The sequence below is a fragment of the Balaenoptera borealis genome, assembly GCF_965194805.1.
Source record: "Balaenoptera borealis genome assembly, chromosome: 11".
Taxonomy (NCBI): Eukaryota; Metazoa; Chordata; class Mammalia; order Artiodactyla; family Balaenopteridae; genus Balaenoptera; species Balaenoptera borealis.
This window is the reverse complement of record NC_138868.1, coordinates 28,028,653-28,051,192: the sequence shown is the minus strand read 5'-3', so window position 1 is coordinate 28,051,192 and position 22,540 is coordinate 28,028,653. Positions and strand designations below refer to the sequence as shown.

Genomic DNA, 22,540 nt, shown 5'->3' with positions numbered 1-22,540 from the left:
TCTGCTGTACAGCAAAGTGATTCAGTTATACATATATACATTCTTTTTTATGTTCTTTTCCATTATGGTTTATCACAGGATATTAAATACAGTTCCCTGTGCTACACAGTAGGACCTTGTTGTGAAAGCTATCTGCTATGGATTTCTAATATAACTCCATTATGGCCAGAGAGCATGTTTATAATACTTAAATTCTGTTAATGTACTGAGACTTGTTTTATAGCTAGAATAAAGTCCATTCTGTTTAATATACTGTTACTTTAAATAAATATGTCTTCTGCTGTTATTGAGTGCATTCTTCTGTAAGTATCAACTAGGTCAATTTGATTGATAGCATTGTTCTAGTCTTCTGTATCCTTACAGATTTCTCCTCACTTGTTCTATTAATTATTGAAATAGGATATTGTTATCGCTGACTATAGTTGTAGATTTTTCTCTTTTTCACTGCAGTTCTATCGGCCTTCACTTCATGTATTTTGAAGCTGTTATGAGGTGAACAAACATATAGGATTGCTAAGTCTTCTTGATGAACTAATCCCTTTATCATTATGAAATGACCCTCTTTATCCCTGGAATATTCTTTGCACTGAAGTCTACTTTGTCTGATATTAATTTAGCCATTCTGGCTTTCTTTGGATTAGTTTTATCATTGCATACATTTTCCACGCATTTACTTTTAACCTATTGTGTCTTTATATTTAAAGTGGGTTACTGGGACTTCCCTGGTAGCACAGTGGTTAAGAATTCACCTCCCAATGCAGGGGACACGGGTTTGATCCCTGGTCAGGGTACTAGATCCCATGTGCATGGCACAACTAAGAGTTCATATGCCACAACTAAGGAGCCCACTGGCCGCAACTAAGACATGGCACAACCAAAAATAAATAAATAAAATAACTAAAATTTTAAAAAATGGATTAAAAAAGAAAGTGGGTTATTTGTAGGTCAGCATATAGATGGATCTTGCTTTTTTATCTAATCTGACAGTGCCTGACTTTTAAATGGGCTGTTTAGATTATTTACATCTAATGCAATTATTGACACATGGGTTTAAATCTACAATCTTGTTATTTATTCTCTCTTTGTCCTACCTGTTTTTCATTTCCCTTTCCATCTTTATCTGTCTTCTTTCACATTAACTGAGTGTTTTTTAATCATTTCATTTTATCAACTTTTTTGGCTTGTTAGACATATAACTCTTTGTTATATTATTTTAGCTTCAGGGTCCATCATAACATCTTTAACTTACCAGTCTACTTTCAGTTGATATCATACCACTTGACAAATATAGTATAAGAACTTTTCTTCCAGGCTACCCTGGTGGTGCAGTGGTTGGGAACCTGCCTGCCAATGCAGGGGACATGGGTTTGAGCCCTGGTCCAGGAAGATTCCCACATGCCGCAGAGCAACTAAGCCCATGCACCACAACTGCTGAGCCTGCGCTCTAGAGCCCACGTGCCACAACTACTGAGCCTGCGTGCCACAACTACTGAAGCCTACACGCCTAGAGCCTGTGCTCTGCAACAAGAGAAGCCACTGCAATGAGAAACCCACGCACCGCAACAAAGAGTAGCCCCTGCTTGCCGCAACTAGAGAAAGCCTGCGCACAGCAACAAAGACCCAACACAGTCAAAAATAAATAAACAAATAAATTAATAAAAAAAAAAAAGACCCTTTCTTCCATTTCTCTTATTGGCATTTGTACTGTTGCCTTCATATATTTTATATCTACATGTTTTTATCTCCATAATAAAATTATTATTTTTTTGCTTTAAACAATATATATTTTAAAGAAACTTAATAAGAAACGAGGTCTTTATATTGCCTATGTAGTTATTATTCCCAGTGCTCTTCATTTTCATCTGATACCATTTTTCTTCTGCTTGAAGGACTTCCTTAAACATTTTTTCTTCTGTAGGTCTGCTGGTGACAAATTCTTTCAGTTTGTGAATAATATCTGAAGTCTTTATTTTGCCTTAATATTTGAAAGATATTTTCATCGGGAGATGATTTCTATACTGACAGGTTGGTTTTTTTTTTTTTTATTTTAGTTTTTAAAGATGTTCTTCCACTTTCTTCTCACTCTTATTGTTGCCAACAAGAAATCTGCTGTCAGTCTTATCTTTATTCCTCTTGTATATAATAAATGTCTTTCTCTCTGTGTACTTATAAGATTTTTCTCCTTATCACTAATTTTAAGCAGTTTTATTATGAGTTTCCTTGGTTTCTTTTCTTCGTGTTTCTTGTGCTTAGAATTTGTTGAACTTCTTGGATGTGCGGGTTATAGTTTTCACAAAATTTGGAAATTTTTCACACATCATTTCTTCCAATATTTTTCTGTTCTCCGCGTCTTCCCTTCAGAGACTCTAATTATTAAGAGATTAGGCCATATGAAGCTTTTCACATCTCACTGATACTGTGTTCATTTTTTTTTTCAATATATATTTTTTTCTTCTCTGGCTTTCAATTGTGAATAGTTTCTATTGCTATCTCTTCAAGTTCACTAATATTTTCTTCCACAATGTCTAATCTGTTATTAGTCACATTCAGTATATTTTTCATGTCATACATTGCAGTTTTCATACCTAGAAATTTGATTTGAGTCTTTTTCTATCTTCTATGTCTCTATTTAACATGTTCATTCTTTCCTCTAGCTTCTTGAATATATGGAATACAATGATAACAACTGTTTAATGACCTGAGTATTAATTCTATAATCTGCATCATTTCTGGGTCAGTTACAATTGATAGATTTTTCTCTTTATTATAACTCTGGACTAAGTGAGCTGAAGCATCTCTGTCTCCATGTCCCATGGTTTGCCCTTGTCATTATTGCAAGTTGACGCTTTGTGTGTTTCTAGTTTACAGCATTGACTCTGCCCCAGAAATCTTTCTTATTACCTACTCCAAATATAGCACCACATCAACTGGGACTTGCTTTGAGTTTGTTTGTCCCTTCTTGGGAACTATGTGTTTAGGACTCTACTAGCACTGGCCAGCTTGTGAGATAGCAAGCTACTGTCTCCCTCATCCTTCTGCCTGGGTTTCTCAATTAATGTACCCTACTCATTCACTGAGGTATCTACTACCACACTTGGCACTCACTGGCAGTTGTTTGACTGGATTTTGGCCTACAGACTGTGTAGTTTTGTGGCCAAGAGTGACTTATAGATTATGGTTACTTAATTTTTGCATTCCGCCCCAATTGCTTAGTAGCTATGACCTCGAGCAAGTGATTAACATCTCTATATTTCAATTTCCTCACCCATAATGATAGTAATGACACCTACCTTATCAGGTCGTTGTTAAGAGTACATGTAACAATATGGTATAGAGAAATTAAAATAGTGTCTGGCTCGGCATTTGCTGTTGTCACTGTTAGAGTAAGAATTCTAGACTCTAGAGATCTGACTCTGTAGATCACATTCCTAGCCATTATGTAATGCTCTAATGCCTTCTGGACAGTCTGCTTTGCATGTTAGAGAAAATTTCCCTTCTATATTTTTGTGGCTGAGCCAGTTTCTCTGGTGCCTAAATGCCCTTGTTCTGCTTTCTGCCCTAAGCACGTCCTAACTGTCTATCCAGCCAGAAGTAGTTGGCTAATAGCTTTCTAAGTCTTGAAGTACAACAGGACTTGTTTTTGTCAACACTAGGTAAAATCAAAAGACAAATGAAAAAGAAAAAAGAAAGCATTTAGGAAAGGTAAATCACCTTTCTTCCTTATTGCTAATTTTTTCTTCTAAATCTATTTTTAATTTTATCTTACCAAGTCAGAGAAAAACAAACAGGAATGGCACTTTTGGTACCTTACAAGCCAGCAATTTTTTGTCTCCTTGATTTTTCTTTCACTGTTCAATATTTCACATTCAGAAGATGGAGAAAAGGTTAGGAATACACATAGAACATTAAATTTTTAAATTAATAACCAAAATGGATATAAAGAGTTTCAATAATTATAGAGTAAAGCAGCAGCTTGTCTAAAACACAGATACATACTGAACACCACCTTTTCACTTCTAAAAATATCTAAGAAACACTATCAAACTAAGTGGCATATACTTTCAAGCTTATTTTAGAAAAATATTGATATTTTGAAAACAAATTTAAAACCTAATGAAATTTCCATCTAAGCCAGGAAGCATCATGATCTGACTGCTCAGGAATCTTGAAATTAACATTTCTTGTTTTGAGGTAAATGGCTCATAAACATTACCTTTTCTGTAGGATCAATTTGTATCCTTCTAGTGATGTTCCCTCAGTGGCCTTGACTCTGACTGGATTACCAATAGCTAGGCAGCCCTGAGTTATCGCTCGGCTCAGGATCATTCCAGTCTTCCAATGAATAGAGAAGGGGGAGAAAGGTCTAAATAAGTTAAAACAACCAGAAAATTCAACAATGTGTCACAAATAGTGAGGTCATTATGCCTGGATAAACCCGGATGTTAACAGTTGCCAAAAGTGAAACACTACCCACAACTTAGCAGTCAGTGAGCCCTGCTCAGAATCAGTGATGTTCTGTCGGACAAGGGTGGCATTTTACAGTTCAGTGCAAAATAAAACAGACCTTGATATCTTCATTTGTCCTTTTTTTCTGTGCATATTTCACAGTGCAGCAACTTGGGGTCCATCACGTGTCACTTGTTATACTTATAACTACAGAGCTTACTTGAAATATGTATGCACAGAAAAAAAAGAGTGCAGTGAACTGAAAAGATTGAAACAAATCTTTAACCTTTGTACCAATTTAAAGTTTTACTCTGGGTCTAAATACCATGGGTTAAACATTTTAAGGTGGTTTATGAACTGCTTTTGTTTTAAATGTTAGGATTCTCAGATAAGGAAATTGATTGAGAACATTGTTTGAATGGCCATTTAACAATTTTCTTACTTAGTGGATCAACACAGCATTTTAAATAAGTGACAACCACTTAGGAATTTATTTACACATATTGAGGATTTATGTCATGGAAACTTCTCGTTAAGAACAGGTAAAATGATTTATTTTGAAAAAAATGATAGAACTTTAAACCTTAAAAGATTTTCAAAATTGTTTTCTTTTAGCATGTGACTTTTATTTCTCATGTTTTTGTTGTGTGGAAAAGAACTACACAATGACTTAGGAAAAATATATTTTTCTAAATTTTTGTTCTAGTAAGCCCTGAATGGAATCCTCTTTTGAACATGCCTGTCTATACAGAATGGGAACTTCTTGGAGTAAGAAAAAAGAATCACCACTTATTAAGTGCTTTCTGTGTACCAGATTGTATGCTTGAACTTCACACATATTTTCTCATTTAATCACCACAGCAACTGTGCAAGACAGGTGTGACTAACTTCATTTTATATATAAGAAAACTGTGGTTCAGTGCAGCTAAGTAACTTTCTCAGCGTCACACAAAGGATTCTAATTCTGATCTATCTAACTCCAAAACTCATACTCTTTGCATCAAGCATTTCAATTATTTTAGGAAAATTTTTAGACAAGTACAGGTTTTCTGATATCATGAAATTCTATGAACAGATACCATAGAATTACAGAATATGAGATCTGGGAAAATAACCTTCCATATCAACTGGTCCAACTCTTTTACCAGAAGACTAAGGCCCAGATATGGTATGTGACTTACTTGAGGTCACATAAATGTTCAGTGGCAGTCCTAAAACTAAAACACTTCCAATCAATGCTCATACATTGGTCAGATATAGAGCAGTGTTTTATATTACAGTGAAATGGCATAAGTTTTGAAGTCAAACAGACCAAGAATCTTTCCTCTACCAGCTACTAGCTTCAGTTTTTTCAGCTGTATAATGAAAACCTGCATAGTTTCTATAAGATTAAATGAGATAATAAATGTGTATAAGATGCTTAGCATATGTTTAACAAAATGGCAGATATTATTACTAAATCAGAAATAAAACACAACTTAGGGATAGTAGTTAATAGAGTCTCCAGGTTGGAAGCAGATTTAAGAAATATCTAATCTCATTCTGCCTTTGTCTATGAAGTGGATAATATTTCTTAGTATCTTTGTGTCTTAGTTACTCTATATTTTTGTTTTTAACTCTCAGAAAAGCAAAAATAAAAGTTAAGGGCAATCCAAAATTTCATATGAGAAAATAGTTTCAATCTCTCCTACCCCCTAAACTAAGTAGCAGCAAACTTGCCTGGGTGACTCTGCACCCATGGAAATGCTAAAAAGAAGCAAAAATAGTCTCCAGGGAGGGGGCAAAGGGAGGCACAAGAAGGGTAGATATAAGCTGTACCATCTCTTTCCAGACATAAATATTTGGTGGCAATTACAAAACGTATTTCAATAGCAAGAGGGAAGAGGAGAACAATTATATGTTCTCAGTTTAAATCTGATTCAACAGTATAAGAATAAAGTTAAAAAAAATAGTGCCAATACACAGGAATAAAATATGTTAGGCATTGTTCACATTTTATACTCAGGGATTTCTTTTAAAACTATCCTTACTAAGACCATATGCCATCACTATATGGTGCTAATCCACCAAGCTCTGCGAACCTCAACAGTGAAGACTAAGGAGTGGAAGCAAATGATATTCAGACAAATCTCATGAAAATGGTGAGCCTGTAGAGTATACCTAAGCTCTGCGCTAGGTTTAAATACATTCTAGAGTATTAACTAATCAGCACATCTAAAACTGAGTTGAATGCTCACGTCGGAGCCCTCCGCACTAGACAAACCAAGAGCAGAGCATAGATTCACGACAGTCAACAACTGATATGCTTTCACTTGCATGCTTGTGTGCATGAGGGCATCGGGAACTGGAGCAGCACAGTGAGCCAGTGAGCCCAGGAAGTTACTCAGGGAGAGCAGACACTCTTGGATACCTTTGTGACCAGCCACACACTGGCTGCAGGCCACAGGGTCGATGGTGCTATCTGAGTCCCACTGCCCTCTTCACCACTTGAGAAATTCCGCTTTCTGATGGAAACAGAGGCATGAAGGACAATATTGGGGTTCACCTATACCATGAGAAGAAGCATGTTTTTAACTTACAGTCTGAAAGTTAACCTTCCTCAACATATTTACCCAAAATAATCTAGAACATTATGTTTCTGATTGAGGTCTCTTTTGAAACAGCAGTGTTCAATCCTATTAAACTCAATTCAATTAATATTTGTTGAGCACCAGCTCTGATATGGAAGGCCCCAGACTGTGTGGTATGGGATATTATAAAACATTTTTCCTGCCCTAAATAAACTTACAACTGTAAAGGCGATAACACACACAATTTCATGTTAAGCTCCATATGTTTGATTAAATAGTGCTATAGTATGCAAAGAATGGTAGGCTCATTTCTGCAGGAGCAACAAAAAGTGAAGCATCTTGAAGGAGGTAACATCTGGACCAGGCCTCGAAGGATGAAAACAGTTTGACAGGAATAATGAAGAATAAAAAGGTATTCCAAGCAAAGGAAAATAGTATAATCAATGCACCTTAGGATTTATGGGTAGTCTCAAAAGGTAAATTTGGCCAAACTTAGAAGGAGTCAAGTGTAAGGCTACGGAGTTAGGTGTCAGTAGGGCTTTCAAGCTTTCAAGCAGGAGGGACTGGATTACAGAAGATTTAGAAAGGTTGACCTGGCAAGTGTAAACATAATGGATTGCAGAATGGAGAGATGAAAGGCAGGGAGAACAGTTTAGAGTTTGTACAACCTCATAAGAATAAAGGGACAGGAGCTGAGACTTCAGTGACAGTTGTGGGAATGGATGGGAGGGGGCCGACTGGGGAGACACTGCATCTCTATCCCATGTGTTTAATCAGATGACAAACGCCAAACGTATTGTGCACCTTCTAGTGTTTCTCACTTAGACCTGATTGTCAAATTAACAGTCATTCATGCCACCTGTCAGAATTCTACTCCTTCATATTTAATAAACTTTATCTCCTAACTTATATGATCACTTTCCCTGAATAATCATGCTAACTTCTAAAGTGCTAATCCTTATTTGTATAGGATTATGGGAATCTGCCAACTTATGCTTTAAACTTAGTAACTGATGTTGCTTCAATAACAGTTAAAATCATTTTCTAATATTGAAAAGTCTATTCTAAATCTTTGCTAATACTAGATATTTATTGAGTTGCAAATGATTTTTTAAGAAAACAAAAGTTAAATAATAATTTAAACGGTAATGTTTTACAAGTGTGAACAGGCAATAACAAAAGGGTATGACCAATATATTTGATAATTATTCTATAATTATCTATTATTATTCTATAATGGAAGATAGTTACTTCTCTAGAGAAGAAAATGTCATATGACTCCTATATGTGAAAATAAAATTGTAAAAATACAGCAACCCCACCACATAAGCAGATTTGATTTACAGCTCTTTGATTGTGTATTCCCCAGTTAGCCAGTAGTGACTGATTCTGGAGTGGAATCCCCCGCAGTTTCTGAACAATGGTAAACTATATTCTACTAATCCATCCACCACAGGACATGGCATTTAAAGTAGCACTCTTAGTCAACCTCCTAACTCCAAGTTGCCATCACACTCAAAACTCTCCTCTGCAACTGGGAAGAAGATTGTTTTGACTGGAATGTCAGACAGAAGAATCATACTGCCAACTGCTTCTTTGTACAGCACCTGCTGCCAGTGCCTAGATTCTTGTTATCTCCACAACATGGTTTAATCTTTTAACAGTTGGCTTATTGGTGAAGAGCGAAGGGGTCCTTTGTGTCTGTCTTGGGTTGGCACCCAGTATTAACACCATGCTGTTCTCCGAGAGATATTTTGCTGGACGGTTCCCAAGTGATTCCACATAGACCAGACAGAGCCAGGCCCACTAACTCAGCTTCATTTCACGTTATTAAAAAAGAAAAATCCTGCCAAGTCTGGGGTTCTAATACACTTAAAACTGACAGTGGCCATTAAATTCTCTTCATGATGTCACTTTCTTTTTTCTTTTTAATTTAATCTGATAGCTTTGTTTTAGATCAAATTTTTAGGAAGGTGGGGGAGATAAAAATTGGAATTCAGAAAAGAAAAGTGCTCGGACAATCTGCAACATAATATGCCATGTGTGTCTCTGTGTGAGTGTGTGTGTGCGCACATGTGTGTGTACATGTGTGCATTCACGGGCACGTGTATAAAAGCATTTATGTTGAGACAGGTCTCCAAATATATACCATAATGTATGTCATTAGAAAACCTTTTTAGGTCCTGTTGAGAATCAAAACAAGAAACTTTCTTTTATTCTTTTGAATACCTATATACATAGCTTCCTTTAAATGACCATTATGATTTTGCTTGTCTGAATAAACTGTGCTGATACAGATGATGCCAGTGATAAAAATGATGCATACATGTACTGGGCCAGTTAAAGCTTCTTGTTTAATTTTCTTTCTCCAAATCACCAATGAAAGTGGAGTAGACTTCAATATTCCTGTGCAATTTCAAAGTAATAAGGTCTTTTCCTACAGATCTACTGAGAAGCAAAATACAAGACAATGAAATTTTTCTTGAAAGAAGGAGCTCATAGACCACAACCTTCATCCTAAACAAATTGTTTACTACACAGAAGTTTTATAAGGTTTTTCCTTTTGACAGTAATTTTAGGACCAAGTTAACTAATTTACTATACAAATTAAAATCATACCTACAAGAAATGTTCTAAAATCTCTTTCCTCATATCCCTGATATTCACTCTTACTGTTCCCATTCTCTAAATCTATAGCTGATCAATCCACCCACCTCTAAGACCAAGAACTAGAAAAGTTGGGAAAGCAGAAAATATTAGCGAGTACCTAATTATGCAACCAAACAAGGGAAAATATCTAGGATCTAGGTGTGCAGTCCTCAAATAGATTCCAACTATTGGTCTAAGGATAAGGAAGGGACTTGCAGTTTTATTTAAAGTTCTGTGTACTATTCTAATGGCAATCAGTTCAAAATTTAAATTAATTTTTTAAATTTTCTCCAGTACAAATTATCTGTAGGAAATATTATTTCTTGAGGACTTGCTCTCCAAAGAAATAGGACAGTAAAGAATTGTTTGCCTTTTCCTAGCCTCCTTTGTGACATACAGAATAATATATTCTGCTAGCATCCATGACTGCTTAATTTACAAGTAAACCTGTAACAAACATGCCATAATTCTAAAATCATAACTTGGTGTTTTTCTTACTGTTTCCATACTAAAATTTGTCACTAATGTGCTGCTTATGTCTGATCATACTAAAAGGATGGGATCGAAATCAGTTTCCTTTTCATTCTGACAGAATATATGACCTGCCAGACACTGGAGTATATTTTTCTGCTATATTTTCCCATAACCAGGCATTCCTCAAGCTATTCTTCTCATGAATCTTCTTTTATATTAACTACCATGAAGTTTGTCTCTCATCCACTTCATGGAAACATATAATTTTATTTCCCGTAAACTAGAGCAATGTAAAAATGTTGCCAATTTAAGTAACGATAGAACGAAAGATGTATTCACCAAAATTCTCCACTTGTAGTAGATTCCAAATCTTTTTTTAGAAATGGATAAAAGAGCAACAGGTTGTAATTGTCAGGGTTATATCTGTCTTCCACATTACTAATAAGGATTATATGTTCCAAATTTTTCTCTGTAGGAAAGGTTTTACTTGTCAATACGAGATTTAAAAGAACAGTCAGGGGTTGGGCACTGATATCTCTATCTCAAGCCGATTTTAAAACGTATGCATCAAGAATATCGGCTTTTGCTCCCTCCTCTCTATCCCTGTTGTAATCCTCTTAGTGCCTTCTTTACTGCCATGAGCATCAAGATTCTACAATAAAATGCCCTGTAGACATCCATCACCTCTGCCTGAATCTCTCTTTAAAAGTGCTCCTTTTCAGGTTATTAAATTGCTATTTCTAATGTACTGATCACCTCTCTGTATATAATCGGAGACATTTTTCTGAAAGGATTTCAAAGGTTTCATAGCTAAGGGAGGGCCATTTTTCTTTGAAAGATTCTCTTTACTATCCAGTTTATCAAATCTTTGCTTTCTTATACCACTATTCTGAGTAGACTGAAATTTTATTCAAAAAAGATTTCTTCTTCTAAAAATACAATAGCGTATAAACTTTTAAGATGACGTGTTTTCTCACTTTCACTGAATCATTAGAATCAATTAATAGTGATAAAATAACTGTGGATTGTTATTCTCTCATTTTTCAACATTAGAAAATATAGTTTCCTTTTAAAGTTCTACTTTGGCTTAAAATCAAGGAGAGAAGCCTTTCTTTTTCTTTTCTTCTGACAACTCTCCACTTTCCATTATTTTTCCCCCAGGTTTGACCTGCTTTCTATTGAATGAGTTAATTAACTAGTGAATTCAATTCCATTTAGCTAACTCTGAGTATCTAGATACTGCAGCAGAGACAAGAATGATCAGAATGCCCTTTGCCCTCTAGGTATTTCTAATCTGCAGGGCAGGGGTGGGAGGATAAGATAGGGACCTCCTGAGATATTTTCCTAGCACAGGATCAAATAAGATCTTGTCTCTGCTTGAATATTTCCAGTGGCTCCTTGTTTTGTACAGAATATCCAGTTGAATTAAGACCCTTTATGATATTGAGCTGCATGAGCTGCATGTATATTTTGGAGATTAACCCTTTGTCCGTTGATGCGTTTGCAAATATCTTCTCCCATTCTGAGGGTTATCTGTTCATCTTGTTTAAGGTTTCCTTTGCTGTGCAAAAGCTTTTAAGTTTCATTAGGCCCCACTTGTCTATTTTTGTTTTTATTTCCATTTCTCTAGGAGGTGGGTCAAAAAGGATCTTGCTGTGGTTTATGTCAGAGTGTTCTTCCTATGTTTTCCTCTAAGAATTTTATAGTGTCTGGCCTTACATTTAGATCTTTAATCCATTTTGAGTTTATTTTTGTGTATGGTGTTAGGAAGTGTTCTCATTTCATTCTTTTACATGTAGCTGTCCAGTTTTCCCAGCACCACTTATTGAAGAGGCTGTATTTTCTCCATTGCATATTCTTGCCTCCTTTATCAAAGATAAGGTGACCATATGTGTGTGGTTTTATCTCTGGGCTTTCTATCCTGTTCCATTGATCTACATGTCTGTTTTTGTGTCAGTACCATACTGTCTTGATTACTGTAGCTTTGTAGTATAGTCTGAAGTCAGGCAGCCTGATTCCTCCAGCTCTGTTTTTCTTTCTCAAGATTGCTTTGGCTATTCGGGGTCTTTTGTGTTTCCATACAAGTTGTGAATTTTTTTGTTCCAGTTCTGTGAAAAATGCCATTGGTAGTTTGATACCGATTGCATTGAATCTGTAGATTGCTTTGGGCAGTATAGTCATTTTCCCAATGTTGATTCTTCCAATCCAAGAACATGGTATATCTCTCCATCTGTTGGTATCATCTTTAATTTCTTTCCTCAGGGCCTTATAGTTTTCTGCATACAGGTCTTTTGTCTCCTTAGGTAGATTTATTCCTAGGTATTTTATTCTTTTTGCTGCAATGGTAAATGGGAGTGTTTCCTTAATTTCTCTTTCAGATTTTTCATCATTAGTGTGTAGGAATGCAAGAGATTTCTTTGCATTAATTTTGTATCCTGCTGCTTTACCAAATTCATTGATTAGCTCTAGTAGTTTTCTGATAGCATCTTTAGGATTCTCTATGTATAGTATTATGGCATCTGTGAACAGTGACACTTCTACTTCTTCTTTTCCGATGTCGATTCCTTTTATTTCTTTTCCTTCTCTGATTGCTGTTACTAAAACTTCCAAAACTATGTTGAATAATAGTGGTGAGAGTGGGCAACCTTGTCTTGTTCCTGATCTTAGTGGAAATGGTTTCAGTTTTTCACCATTGAGAACGATGTTGGCTGTGGGTTTGTCATATATGGCCTTTATTATGTCAGGGTAAGTTCCCTCTATGCCTACTTTCTGGAGGGTTTTTATCATAAATGGGTGTTGAATTTTGTCTAAAGCTTTTTCTGCATCTATTGAGATGATCATATGGTGTTTATCCTTCAGTTTGTTAATATAGTGTATCACATTGATTGATTTGGGTATACTGAAGAATTCTTGCATTCCTGGGATAAACCCCACTTGATCATGGTGTATGATCATTTTAATGTGCTGTTGGATTCTTTTTGCTAGTATTTTTTTTAAATTATTTATTTATTTATTTATTTATGGCTGTGTTGGGTCTTCGTTTCTGTGCTAGGGCTTTCTCTAGTTGTGGCAAGTGGGGGCCACTCTTCATCGCGGTGCGCGGGCCTCTCACTATCGCGGCCTCTCTTGTTGCAGAGCAGAGGCTCCAGACGCGCAAGCTCAGTAATTGTGGCTCACGGGGCCCAGCTGCTCCGTGGCATGTGGGATCTTCCCAGACCAGGGCTCGGACCCGTGATCCCTGCATTGGCAGGCAGATTCTCAACCACTGCGCCACCAGGGAAGCCCTCTTTGCTAGTATTTTGTTGAGAATTTTTGCATTTATGTTCATCAGTGATATTGGCCTGTAGTTTTCTTAATATCAAAAAAAACAAACAACCCAATCCAAAAATGGGCAGAAGACCTAAATAGACATTTCTCCAAAGAAGATATACAGATTGCCAACAAACACATGAAAGGATGCTTAGCATCACTAATCATTAGAGAAATGCAAATCAAAACTACAGTGAGGTATCACCTCACACCGGTCAGAATAGCCATCATCAAAAAATCTAGAAACAATAAATGCTGGAGAGGGTGTGGAGAAAAGGGAAGCCTCTTGCACTGTTGGTGGGAATGTAAATTGATACAGCCACTATGGAGAACAGTATGGGGGTTCCTTAAAAAACTAAAAACAGAACTACCATATGACCCAGCAATCCCACTACTGGGCATATACCCTGAGAAAACCATAATTCAAAAAGAGTCATTCACCACAATGTTCACTGCAGTTCTATTTACAATAGCCAGGACATGGAAGCAACCTAAGTGTCCACTGACAGATGAATGGATAACGAAGATGTGGCACATATATACAATGGAATATTATTCAGCCATAAGAAGAAACGAAATTGAGTTATTTGTAGTGAGGTGGATGGACCTGGAGTCTGTCCTACAGAGGGAAGTAAGTCAGAAAGAGAAAAACAAATACCATATGCTAACACATATATATGGAATATAAAAAAAAAAAAAAGGTTCTGAAGAACCTAGGGACAGGACAGGAATAAAGACGCAGACGTAGAGAATGGACTTGAGGACATGGGGAGAAGGAAGGGTAAGCTGGGACAAAGTGAGAGAGTGGCATTGACATATATACACTACCAAATGTAAAATAGATAGCTAGTGGGAAGCAGCCGCATAGCACAGGGAGATCAGCTCCATGCTTTGTGACCTCCTAGAGGGGTGGGATAGGGAGGGTGGAAGGGAGATGCAAGAGGGAGGGGATATGGGGATATATGTATACTTAAAGCTGATATATATGTATACGTTTAGCTGATTCACTTTTTTATACAGCAGAGAAACTAACACAACATTGTAAAGCAATTATACTCCAATAAAGATGTTAAAAAAAAAGTACACACACACACACACAAAAGACCCTTTATGATATGATACCAACATTCTCAGTGAAATCTACCTTTCTCTCCATTCTACTCTAATGTGACCTAAAATATGCCCAAACTTGGAACACTGTTTGACTTCAAATCATGCAAAAAATGTTGCAAGAGGAACAGCACCAAATTCAAAGTCATTATAAATGGTACGGAATGGATGCAATGGGGGTATCAAAGCCAGAAACATCATATCTGGTTTGGGCAGGGGTTGGGGTAAAGAAAGACTTCATGAAGCAGGCACAAATCAGGTAAGGCTAGAATGATGGGCAGGATTTCAATAAACATTTATTGAATGCCTACTATATGCCAGACACCATGCTAGGATATGGAAAGGGTGACAGAGAAGGTGGGGGTTGGTGACAAAGAAAGAGAGGTTGAATTCCAGGCAGAGGGACCCATATGGGCATAATAACAGAAATCATGAAGTGCTCAGAAAACAACAAATGAACAATCTGGCTTAGCTAACACCCAAAGAACATATTAGAGAATAGTGAGCCTTGAAAGAGATTACAGCTAACTTTTAAAAATCATTCATCAACATGTACTGTGCACGTGCCCTACATTCAAGACTTTGTTCCAGCACTCGTGAATACAAAGATGAGTAAGACATAAAATCTGTGTCCAAAGAATTATCAATTTAGTGGAGAAAGACACAAATGCAAATGCCGATACCAAAACACAAACTCTAAGAACAATTCTCAAAGGACAATAAGGAGTTCTGAGAACACAAAATAATTTGAGGCTAAATCTCTCTGGAGGATCTGAGAGGGCTTCGTGGAAGAAGAGGAAGTTGAAGAAAGCCTTAAAAAGCAAGGAATGGTAATGGCAGGGGTTGTACCCTAGCAAAGAACAACACATGCCATGGCACAAGTAAAGCAAAGTGTAAAGCATATAGGGGACCCAATTTATTAGCTCCGACTGTAGCATAGGCTACAACGAAGATCAAGAAGCAGAGAGGATTGGAAAGGCAAGCTGAGAGTGGGGGAAGATTGGAGAAGAATCATGGAGATCAATGAAGGCCAGATGAGGATATGGAACTTCAATAGGCAACAGCCAGGCATACAAGTTTCTGAGCAGGAAGATAATGTTACAGCAAAAAACTAAAAAGGAATGCCAACAGGACTGGAACTATGGCAAATAAAACTTCATGTCAGATGAATATAAAATATAAAAGGCATTATTCTTAGTGCACCATTCAACTTATATTTATTTTCTAAATTTGCTCAAAAACAGGATTAGAAATCATTGTTTGTTTTATTCTATTTTTATAATTATACTATTTAGATTCATATGCACCTTGAAACAACTAATATTTTCAGTGTAAATTTTGACATAAAAGACTGAATGGGCAACATGGAGAAATTTAAAAAGTGCAGGTTGGGACAATGTGTCTTTTGCATTGTCTCTTACAAAGAAAGGGCCCAGACTAGTTAACAGAAAGCCCTACTTTCTTTGGGCATCTCTATCTCTGTGGGTGCCTTTTGGTTTTGGTTTCATGAATTCAAAAACTAAAACTTATGCAGCTGAAATGAACAACAACCCTACATAACCTACCAGCTGAGAAAAACAAAAGAATTATTCCTTTTTTTGGAGACAGGTTTAAAATGCTTTTCATAGCTCAGTGCAAGAAGAAAATTCCTTACTGGCAGGATAAGTTTCTAAATATAAATTAATAAAGAGACCTTCTAGATTGAGTTGTTATGAGTTGGGTTTTCTGAAGAACTCATGTTACTTAGAGACATTGACCCACAAAGCAAATAGGTCAGATGCTAAAGTATAAAGATGTAACAGCCATCTTAAAGAATTTCTTAAACAAATGCAACTTATTAATATAGTTGATATAAAGAAAATATGCTAAACAACAGTACTTAAATGATGTGATTCAGGTAGAATTTTTTCAAATAGAAATACTATATATTGGTTCAGGGTTTTTTTTTCCCTATTCTTTTTCAAATTCTTTTCCCATTTTGGTTATTACAGAATATTGAGCAGAGTTCCCTGTGCTATACAGTAGGTCCTTGTTGGTTATCTATTTTAAATATTGCAGTGTGTACATGTCAATCCCAAACTCCCAGTCTATCCCTCCCCCCAACCCTTCCCAATACTGGTCCAGTTTTAAAGTGCTAAATTAATTAACAGGAAGTAACGTATAATACTTGCCCCCAACATTTGTAAAATAATTTACAGTTTTCAAAAACTTTCATAAATATCTACTCAGTCACCATGTATTGACTGAGTGTCCAATACATAAAATACCCTTATTCAGAACAACAAATAATTCTGACCTTGTTCTGTAGGAAATCGTTCTCCAAGTCCACCTTTTCAAATTGATCAGGTATCTGTTGACTGGTGCCATTGAAATTAACTGGAAATCCCTCACAAAGTTCCCAACTAAGAAAATAAAATATTTAATTGTTCTTGTTAGAATAAAATGAGTTTAATTTTAGTACTCTTTAGCATAATAATTTATGCATCTTATACTCTTCTAGTGAGAGAAAAACCAGTGTATAGTCCATAGTCTTTTTAAATGGAAATTTGTAAAGTATCTTGGTATTTATCATTGGGAAAGGGAAGGCTTTAAATTTTTTCCTTACAATTATTTTTAATACTGGGGTGGGGTGGGGGATTCTATGCCTAATTGATTATTAATAGAACAAAGACACAAAAAATAATTTTTAATCTTACAGAATCACACACGGTGGAGACCATCATCATTGTTAAAATTATAGTCTAAATACACTGGTCTATAAATAATAAAGGATGCTTTTATAACGGTTGTGTTAAGAACATTAGTTTGGTATTTTTAAGAGTCTTTTAAGAGGCAGCACATTCTAGAGGGTACATGGACAAACCACAAACTGGAAGGGTTGGTCTCATTCTTAGCTCAGCCAAATCACTTATTTTAAAAGTGAGCCAATTCTTATCCTAAAGAAAATCACCTAGATCAACACTGATATGTTAAGATATACCATATAGCATGCTATTCAACAGAAAACAGTTCTGGGAATGGTGATAGTATTTTTTTTTTCAGTAGTCTGAGAAATATAAATAAGAGTATGATGACTAAGATTTCCAATGATCCGCTTGAGAGTATACAAAGAAAATTCAAATGGAATCCAAAAATTAAGTACATTATCTTCAAATAAGTTTGTGTTCAATAAGGGAAGTTTCACATTGTTATACTTAGGGAATTAGATCTAATTTAAATCCATTCATTAAAACAGTATTCATTGCAACTAGGGAAGTAAAATTAAGAAGCAGTACATAAATTAAAAATTAAACTCCTAACTAAAGACTGAAGCGAAAGGCAAGTTTAACAGCTTAGAGAAAGATTATTGCACACGAAATAAATCTTCTCATAAGTGAAAATGCTTATAAAAAAGAGTGCTGAGTTATATTCTATCTATAAAGAGAAAAAGACAAAACATTATAATCTTGTCTGGAAAGTGCAGGCAATCATTGGGGGATGGAGAAGACCAAAGAGTCTGTCTTTCTAGACATATTTAGCAATAGGTTGACACTAGCTATACTGAGTGACCTCGTCAGACTGCTTTTCATTCTCTGGATCTGCCCTCCACTTCAGCCTTTTTACCTGTATATTAAGGAAAGTTGTAATTTGTTAAATTACAAAATATTAAAGTTAGATGGGACCTTATAGATACATCACCTAATCCAACATGGTATCAGTATCGTGCTGCAATGTCCAATATGGTAGCCACGAGCCACATATTCCAACTTAAATTAAAATTACTTAAACAAAATTTAAAATTCAATTCCTCAGTCACACTAGTCACATTTCAAGTGCTCAATGTCATAAAGTTTGTTTCCATCATCATAGAAAGTTCTATTAGACAGTGCTGGATAGGGGTTAAGCCCTCAGTTCTTAAGAAAGACAATCTGGGTTAGAATCCTAGCTCTATCATGTGCAAGTTGTGTGACTGGGCAAATGACTTTGCCCTTCCGTGGCAGAGTTTCTGTCTCCTTAAAATGGAGTAACAATAAGCTAATAAGCAATGATGGGATTAAAATAATTGTTTTGAGGATGAAATAGGTTCTTACCCAATTCATTTAGAGCTGTGCCTGGCCTATGGTCAACACTCAATAACTGCTGGGTTTTATTATTAACCCATAGGAAACTGACACCCATGTGCTCATAGACAATCATGAGCAGATATGGGGTTAGTGCCCAGATCTTCTTCTTTAAAAAAAATATTTATTTATTTATTTTGGCTGCACAGGGTCTTAGTTGCAGTGTAAGGGATCTTTAGTTGTGGCACGCGGGATCTAGCTCCCTGACCAGGGATCGAACCCGGCCCCCAAGAATTGGGAGCACAGAGTCTTAACCACTGGACCACCAGGGAAGTCCCAGTGCCCAGATCTTCTAACTCCTGCTCTTCTTCTCACTATGCCACCAAGCCTCCAGCGTATTGCTTTTGTTTTCAATTTATCATCGTCAAATGAGATGCTTAAACATGAACACTCATATGAGAAAACATATTATTTAATATTTTAATTATTCCATTCAAAACTATTAATTTAGAAACATCCACTAAAAACAATTTTTACATTTCAAATAAAATCGTTACCTTTGCAAAGCAGAAAGTATACTACGCTCATTGCCCCATATGTTTCTTAAAACTCAAGGAAAGTTAATGATAAGTCTTTCAAGCACTAGCTCATTATATCATGAAATTAGTCAATAAACTAAATTGCTTATTTAAGATGATTTAAAGAACATCTTTTAGTGTTTAAATCTCACTCTGGGAAAACTGAATTAGGTGATTCAGATTGCTTTAATGGAACACTTGCTAATTTACTTGTCACATCCCAGTAGAACAGCATTAGGATCCAAGAAGGTTTTATATGCAACTGTAATGCCACCTCTGGCAAATGCAGTCACCTGGTCAAAGGTCAAACCCAAAACAGGGTTTAGTGGAGATCTGAAAAATGGAAAAAAACATCAAATCTATCTGCAAAATTATACAAACACTGAAATTTGAGTACAGATAAACAATAAAACATACCATATCCATGTCTAATAAAATCCAGAAATAAGTGAATTTCCTATTATACAGCACTATTGTTGGTATCCTATACTGATACCTGACATGCACATTTTAGTTTATTTGTTTGATTTATAATATGCAAAGGATAGTTGCAACACATGTAATTTTTAAAAATAATTTCAGTAATAAAAGCGAAGTATTTAGTTGAGAAAAACAACCAACTGTCATTCCTGTAATGTTCATTTTTCATGTATAACTACAATGCAATACACCCATGATGATCTTTGGAGCTTATAATCAAATTAATCCTTCATATTTGGCTACAAACAACTATTTTTTTGTGAGCTTACTAAATACTACGCTGATTTGATTTGTCATATTACATACTGTTAGGTACATTGTTTTAAGTTAATTTAATTATATGAGAATTAAAATCAAATGGAAAACAGATCTTAAATAAAAAGGATGGCCACTATGTCAATTATGAGCCATTTTGTTTTTGAAATTGGTGACAAACAGTTGCTCTTCAACTTTAGAGTCACAGGATCAATCACATCACCTGTGTAGTATTGCTAAAAATATTTAAACTGAATCTAATCATGGGAAAACACTCACACAAGTCTAGAATGTGGGACATTCTACAAGAAAAGTGCCTGAACTCTTCAAAAAGAAAACCAATGTCATGAAAAATAAAACAAAAGATGGTGGAATATTCTACATTACAGAGAACTAAAGAAAATAACTAAATGCAACAGATGAAGCTTATTTGGATACTGGATTACAAAAAAAGCTCTAAAGCAGATTTTGGGTAGTATGAACATAGGTTACATATTAGACAATATTATATTATTGTTGACTGTGTTAGATATTATACTGTGGTGATAGAGAAGAACGTCCTGTTCTTCAGTTATGTGACCTGCAGCATTTAGGAGTAAAACTTTATGATTGTGTGGAATTAATTCCAAACAGTTCAAAAGAGAGAGAAAGGAGACATAAGAAAGGTAAAACAAATATGGCAAAATCCTTAAATTGCTGAACCTAGGTGAAGGATATATAAATCTTCATTGTATCAAGTTTTCTGTAGATTGGATATTTTTCAAAATAAAAATTGGGAGAAAAACAATTAAAGGACTCAAAATAGAAGCAGATATTGGCAAAATCACCTTTTGCAAAAGAGTAACCTGACCCCCCATATCAACATGTATTAGACACGTTAGAATTTCTCCCTGAAAATGAATATCATTTACTTAGTACATATTGCACATTTTCTCAATGTTCTCATTTTCTCAATATATTTTAACTAGATGGAAATAACTTTTTTGACATTAACTTAGAAGTTTCAATAGTAGCAAAATGCTATAATGGTTCCCTAATGCCTCATATTGGATTCAAAACCAGAAAAAAATAATACATTATGCTATTAAAATAGCTATGATATACAAACAAATATACACACTTATAAATTCTGCCAGCTACAATCCTCAGTTGATTTTAGAATATTCCAGATACTTAGTAATTTTTGTTACTTCACAAATATGATCCAATTAACCAAGAACAAGTGTTTGATCATATTAAAATACTGTATTATAGCAAACATCATTAAAAACATCATAATTAGTCAGTCATTGCTTTCACTTTAACAATTATATTTAAGAAGAAATTATTAGACACATTTTATTAAAGCCTTTCCTTGTAATTGGAAGAGCTTGCTAAATTATACAAGAATTCTTGCCGCTTTAAAATTCATTGCTATTTTTATCATTGTAAAAATAATTCTCACAATGTAATTAAATTATATTTTGAAATCTGCCTATTGAAGAAGCACCATTCCTTACAGATATTTTTTAGTTTTATAAATTACACAGCATAAGATACTAGTAAGCATTTTAATTTTACTCTAATGGGACAGATGAAAGATTTTGTAATATGCTACCCACAACAAATCCTACCAATGTCTCCCAAAACCTTCATGGATTTCTGAGTAGATTTGTTTTCTTTGAAATTTTGACTATTAGAATACACAGTAAATCTAATCAGCTCCTAGTTCTGTCTATGCTATTTTTGTTAAAATTAGTGTATGATCAATTATATTCTACAAGCACTATTTCCCCTATTCTGTTCTACAGATAAAGAGCTGAAAACGAAACAAAACAAAAAGATTAAAAGTAGACAGAAAAGTGTGTTTTAAGTTTCCTGACAAGCAGCTTCAGAGCTCATCTGGATGTGTCCTGTCAAAATATGCATAAATTTCCAAGATATTCCACACAACAGCCAGACTTATCAGTGCCTGCAGACTGAAGTCTTTTTCTTTTCTTGGGAACACAGATAATTTTATGCAGGAATTTACCAATCTACAAAAATTTACACAATGCTCAGTAATAACCAGTAATTATTGTGGGATAATGTAAGGTGCTTTTGAGGAATATAACTTTGATAGGATAGGGTTTACAAGCTTTACCAATTTATCTTTGGCTGTCCTGTCATTGGAGCTTAAAAGGTTAAGACTTTATTTGTGAAAACATAGAGAGATAGTGGGGAATCATGTTGTCTACAGCTTCATAAATCTTGCTTAAGATCCTTTTCAATTACCATCCATTTCTCCTTTAAAAAGGGACAAAAAAATAGAGGAGTGGAAGCAGGTCAGGGCAGTGTGCGACAATGACAGTGTGATGGGCTTGGGCTCCCGTGGCGTTTCCATCTGCTATCATTAAGGTGACTACTCAGACATGAACAAATCCCACTTGCTGTGCTGACAGGCAGACTTCAAGAACTATGACAAGGCATTAAGACAGAAAGTCAGGGGGTTGGGGGACAGAGAGAGAGAGATGTCATATCCCACAAACAATACTGCCTCACAAAAAAAAAACGCCCCTGGAATTTTACTGGAATTCAAAATAATTTTTTTTTTTTTAATAAAGGGTGCAAAAAAAATAAATAAATAAATAAAGGGTGCTACTTGGCTTCT

General features: G+C 35.4%; 1 protein-coding gene across 14 annotated transcripts in view; it reads right to left on the bottom strand.

Annotated features, from left to right (window-relative positions):
- DCDC1 (doublecortin domain containing 1) overlaps positions 1-22,540 on the bottom strand; it is a 471,890-nt gene that overhangs the window by 205,460 nt on the left and 243,890 nt on the right. For 13 of the 14 annotated variants that reach the window (XR_014231897.1, XR_014231898.1, XM_082343681.1 and 10 more), the window contains exons 13-16: positions 19,387-19,509; positions 16,855-16,960; positions 6,857-6,991; positions 4,214-4,332 (exon numbers count right to left, since the gene is read on the bottom strand). Coding sequence is in view for 12 of the 14 variants with exons in the window: in XM_082343681.1 (XP_082199807.1) it covers positions 4,214-4,332; positions 6,857-6,991; positions 16,855-16,960; positions 19,387-19,509 (483 nt within the window). In the remaining 2 variants the exon portion in view is untranslated. The remainder of the gene's footprint in view (positions 1-4,213; positions 4,333-6,856; positions 6,992-16,854; positions 16,961-19,386; positions 19,510-22,540) is intronic. The other variant, XM_082343683.1, reaches the window with a different exon arrangement.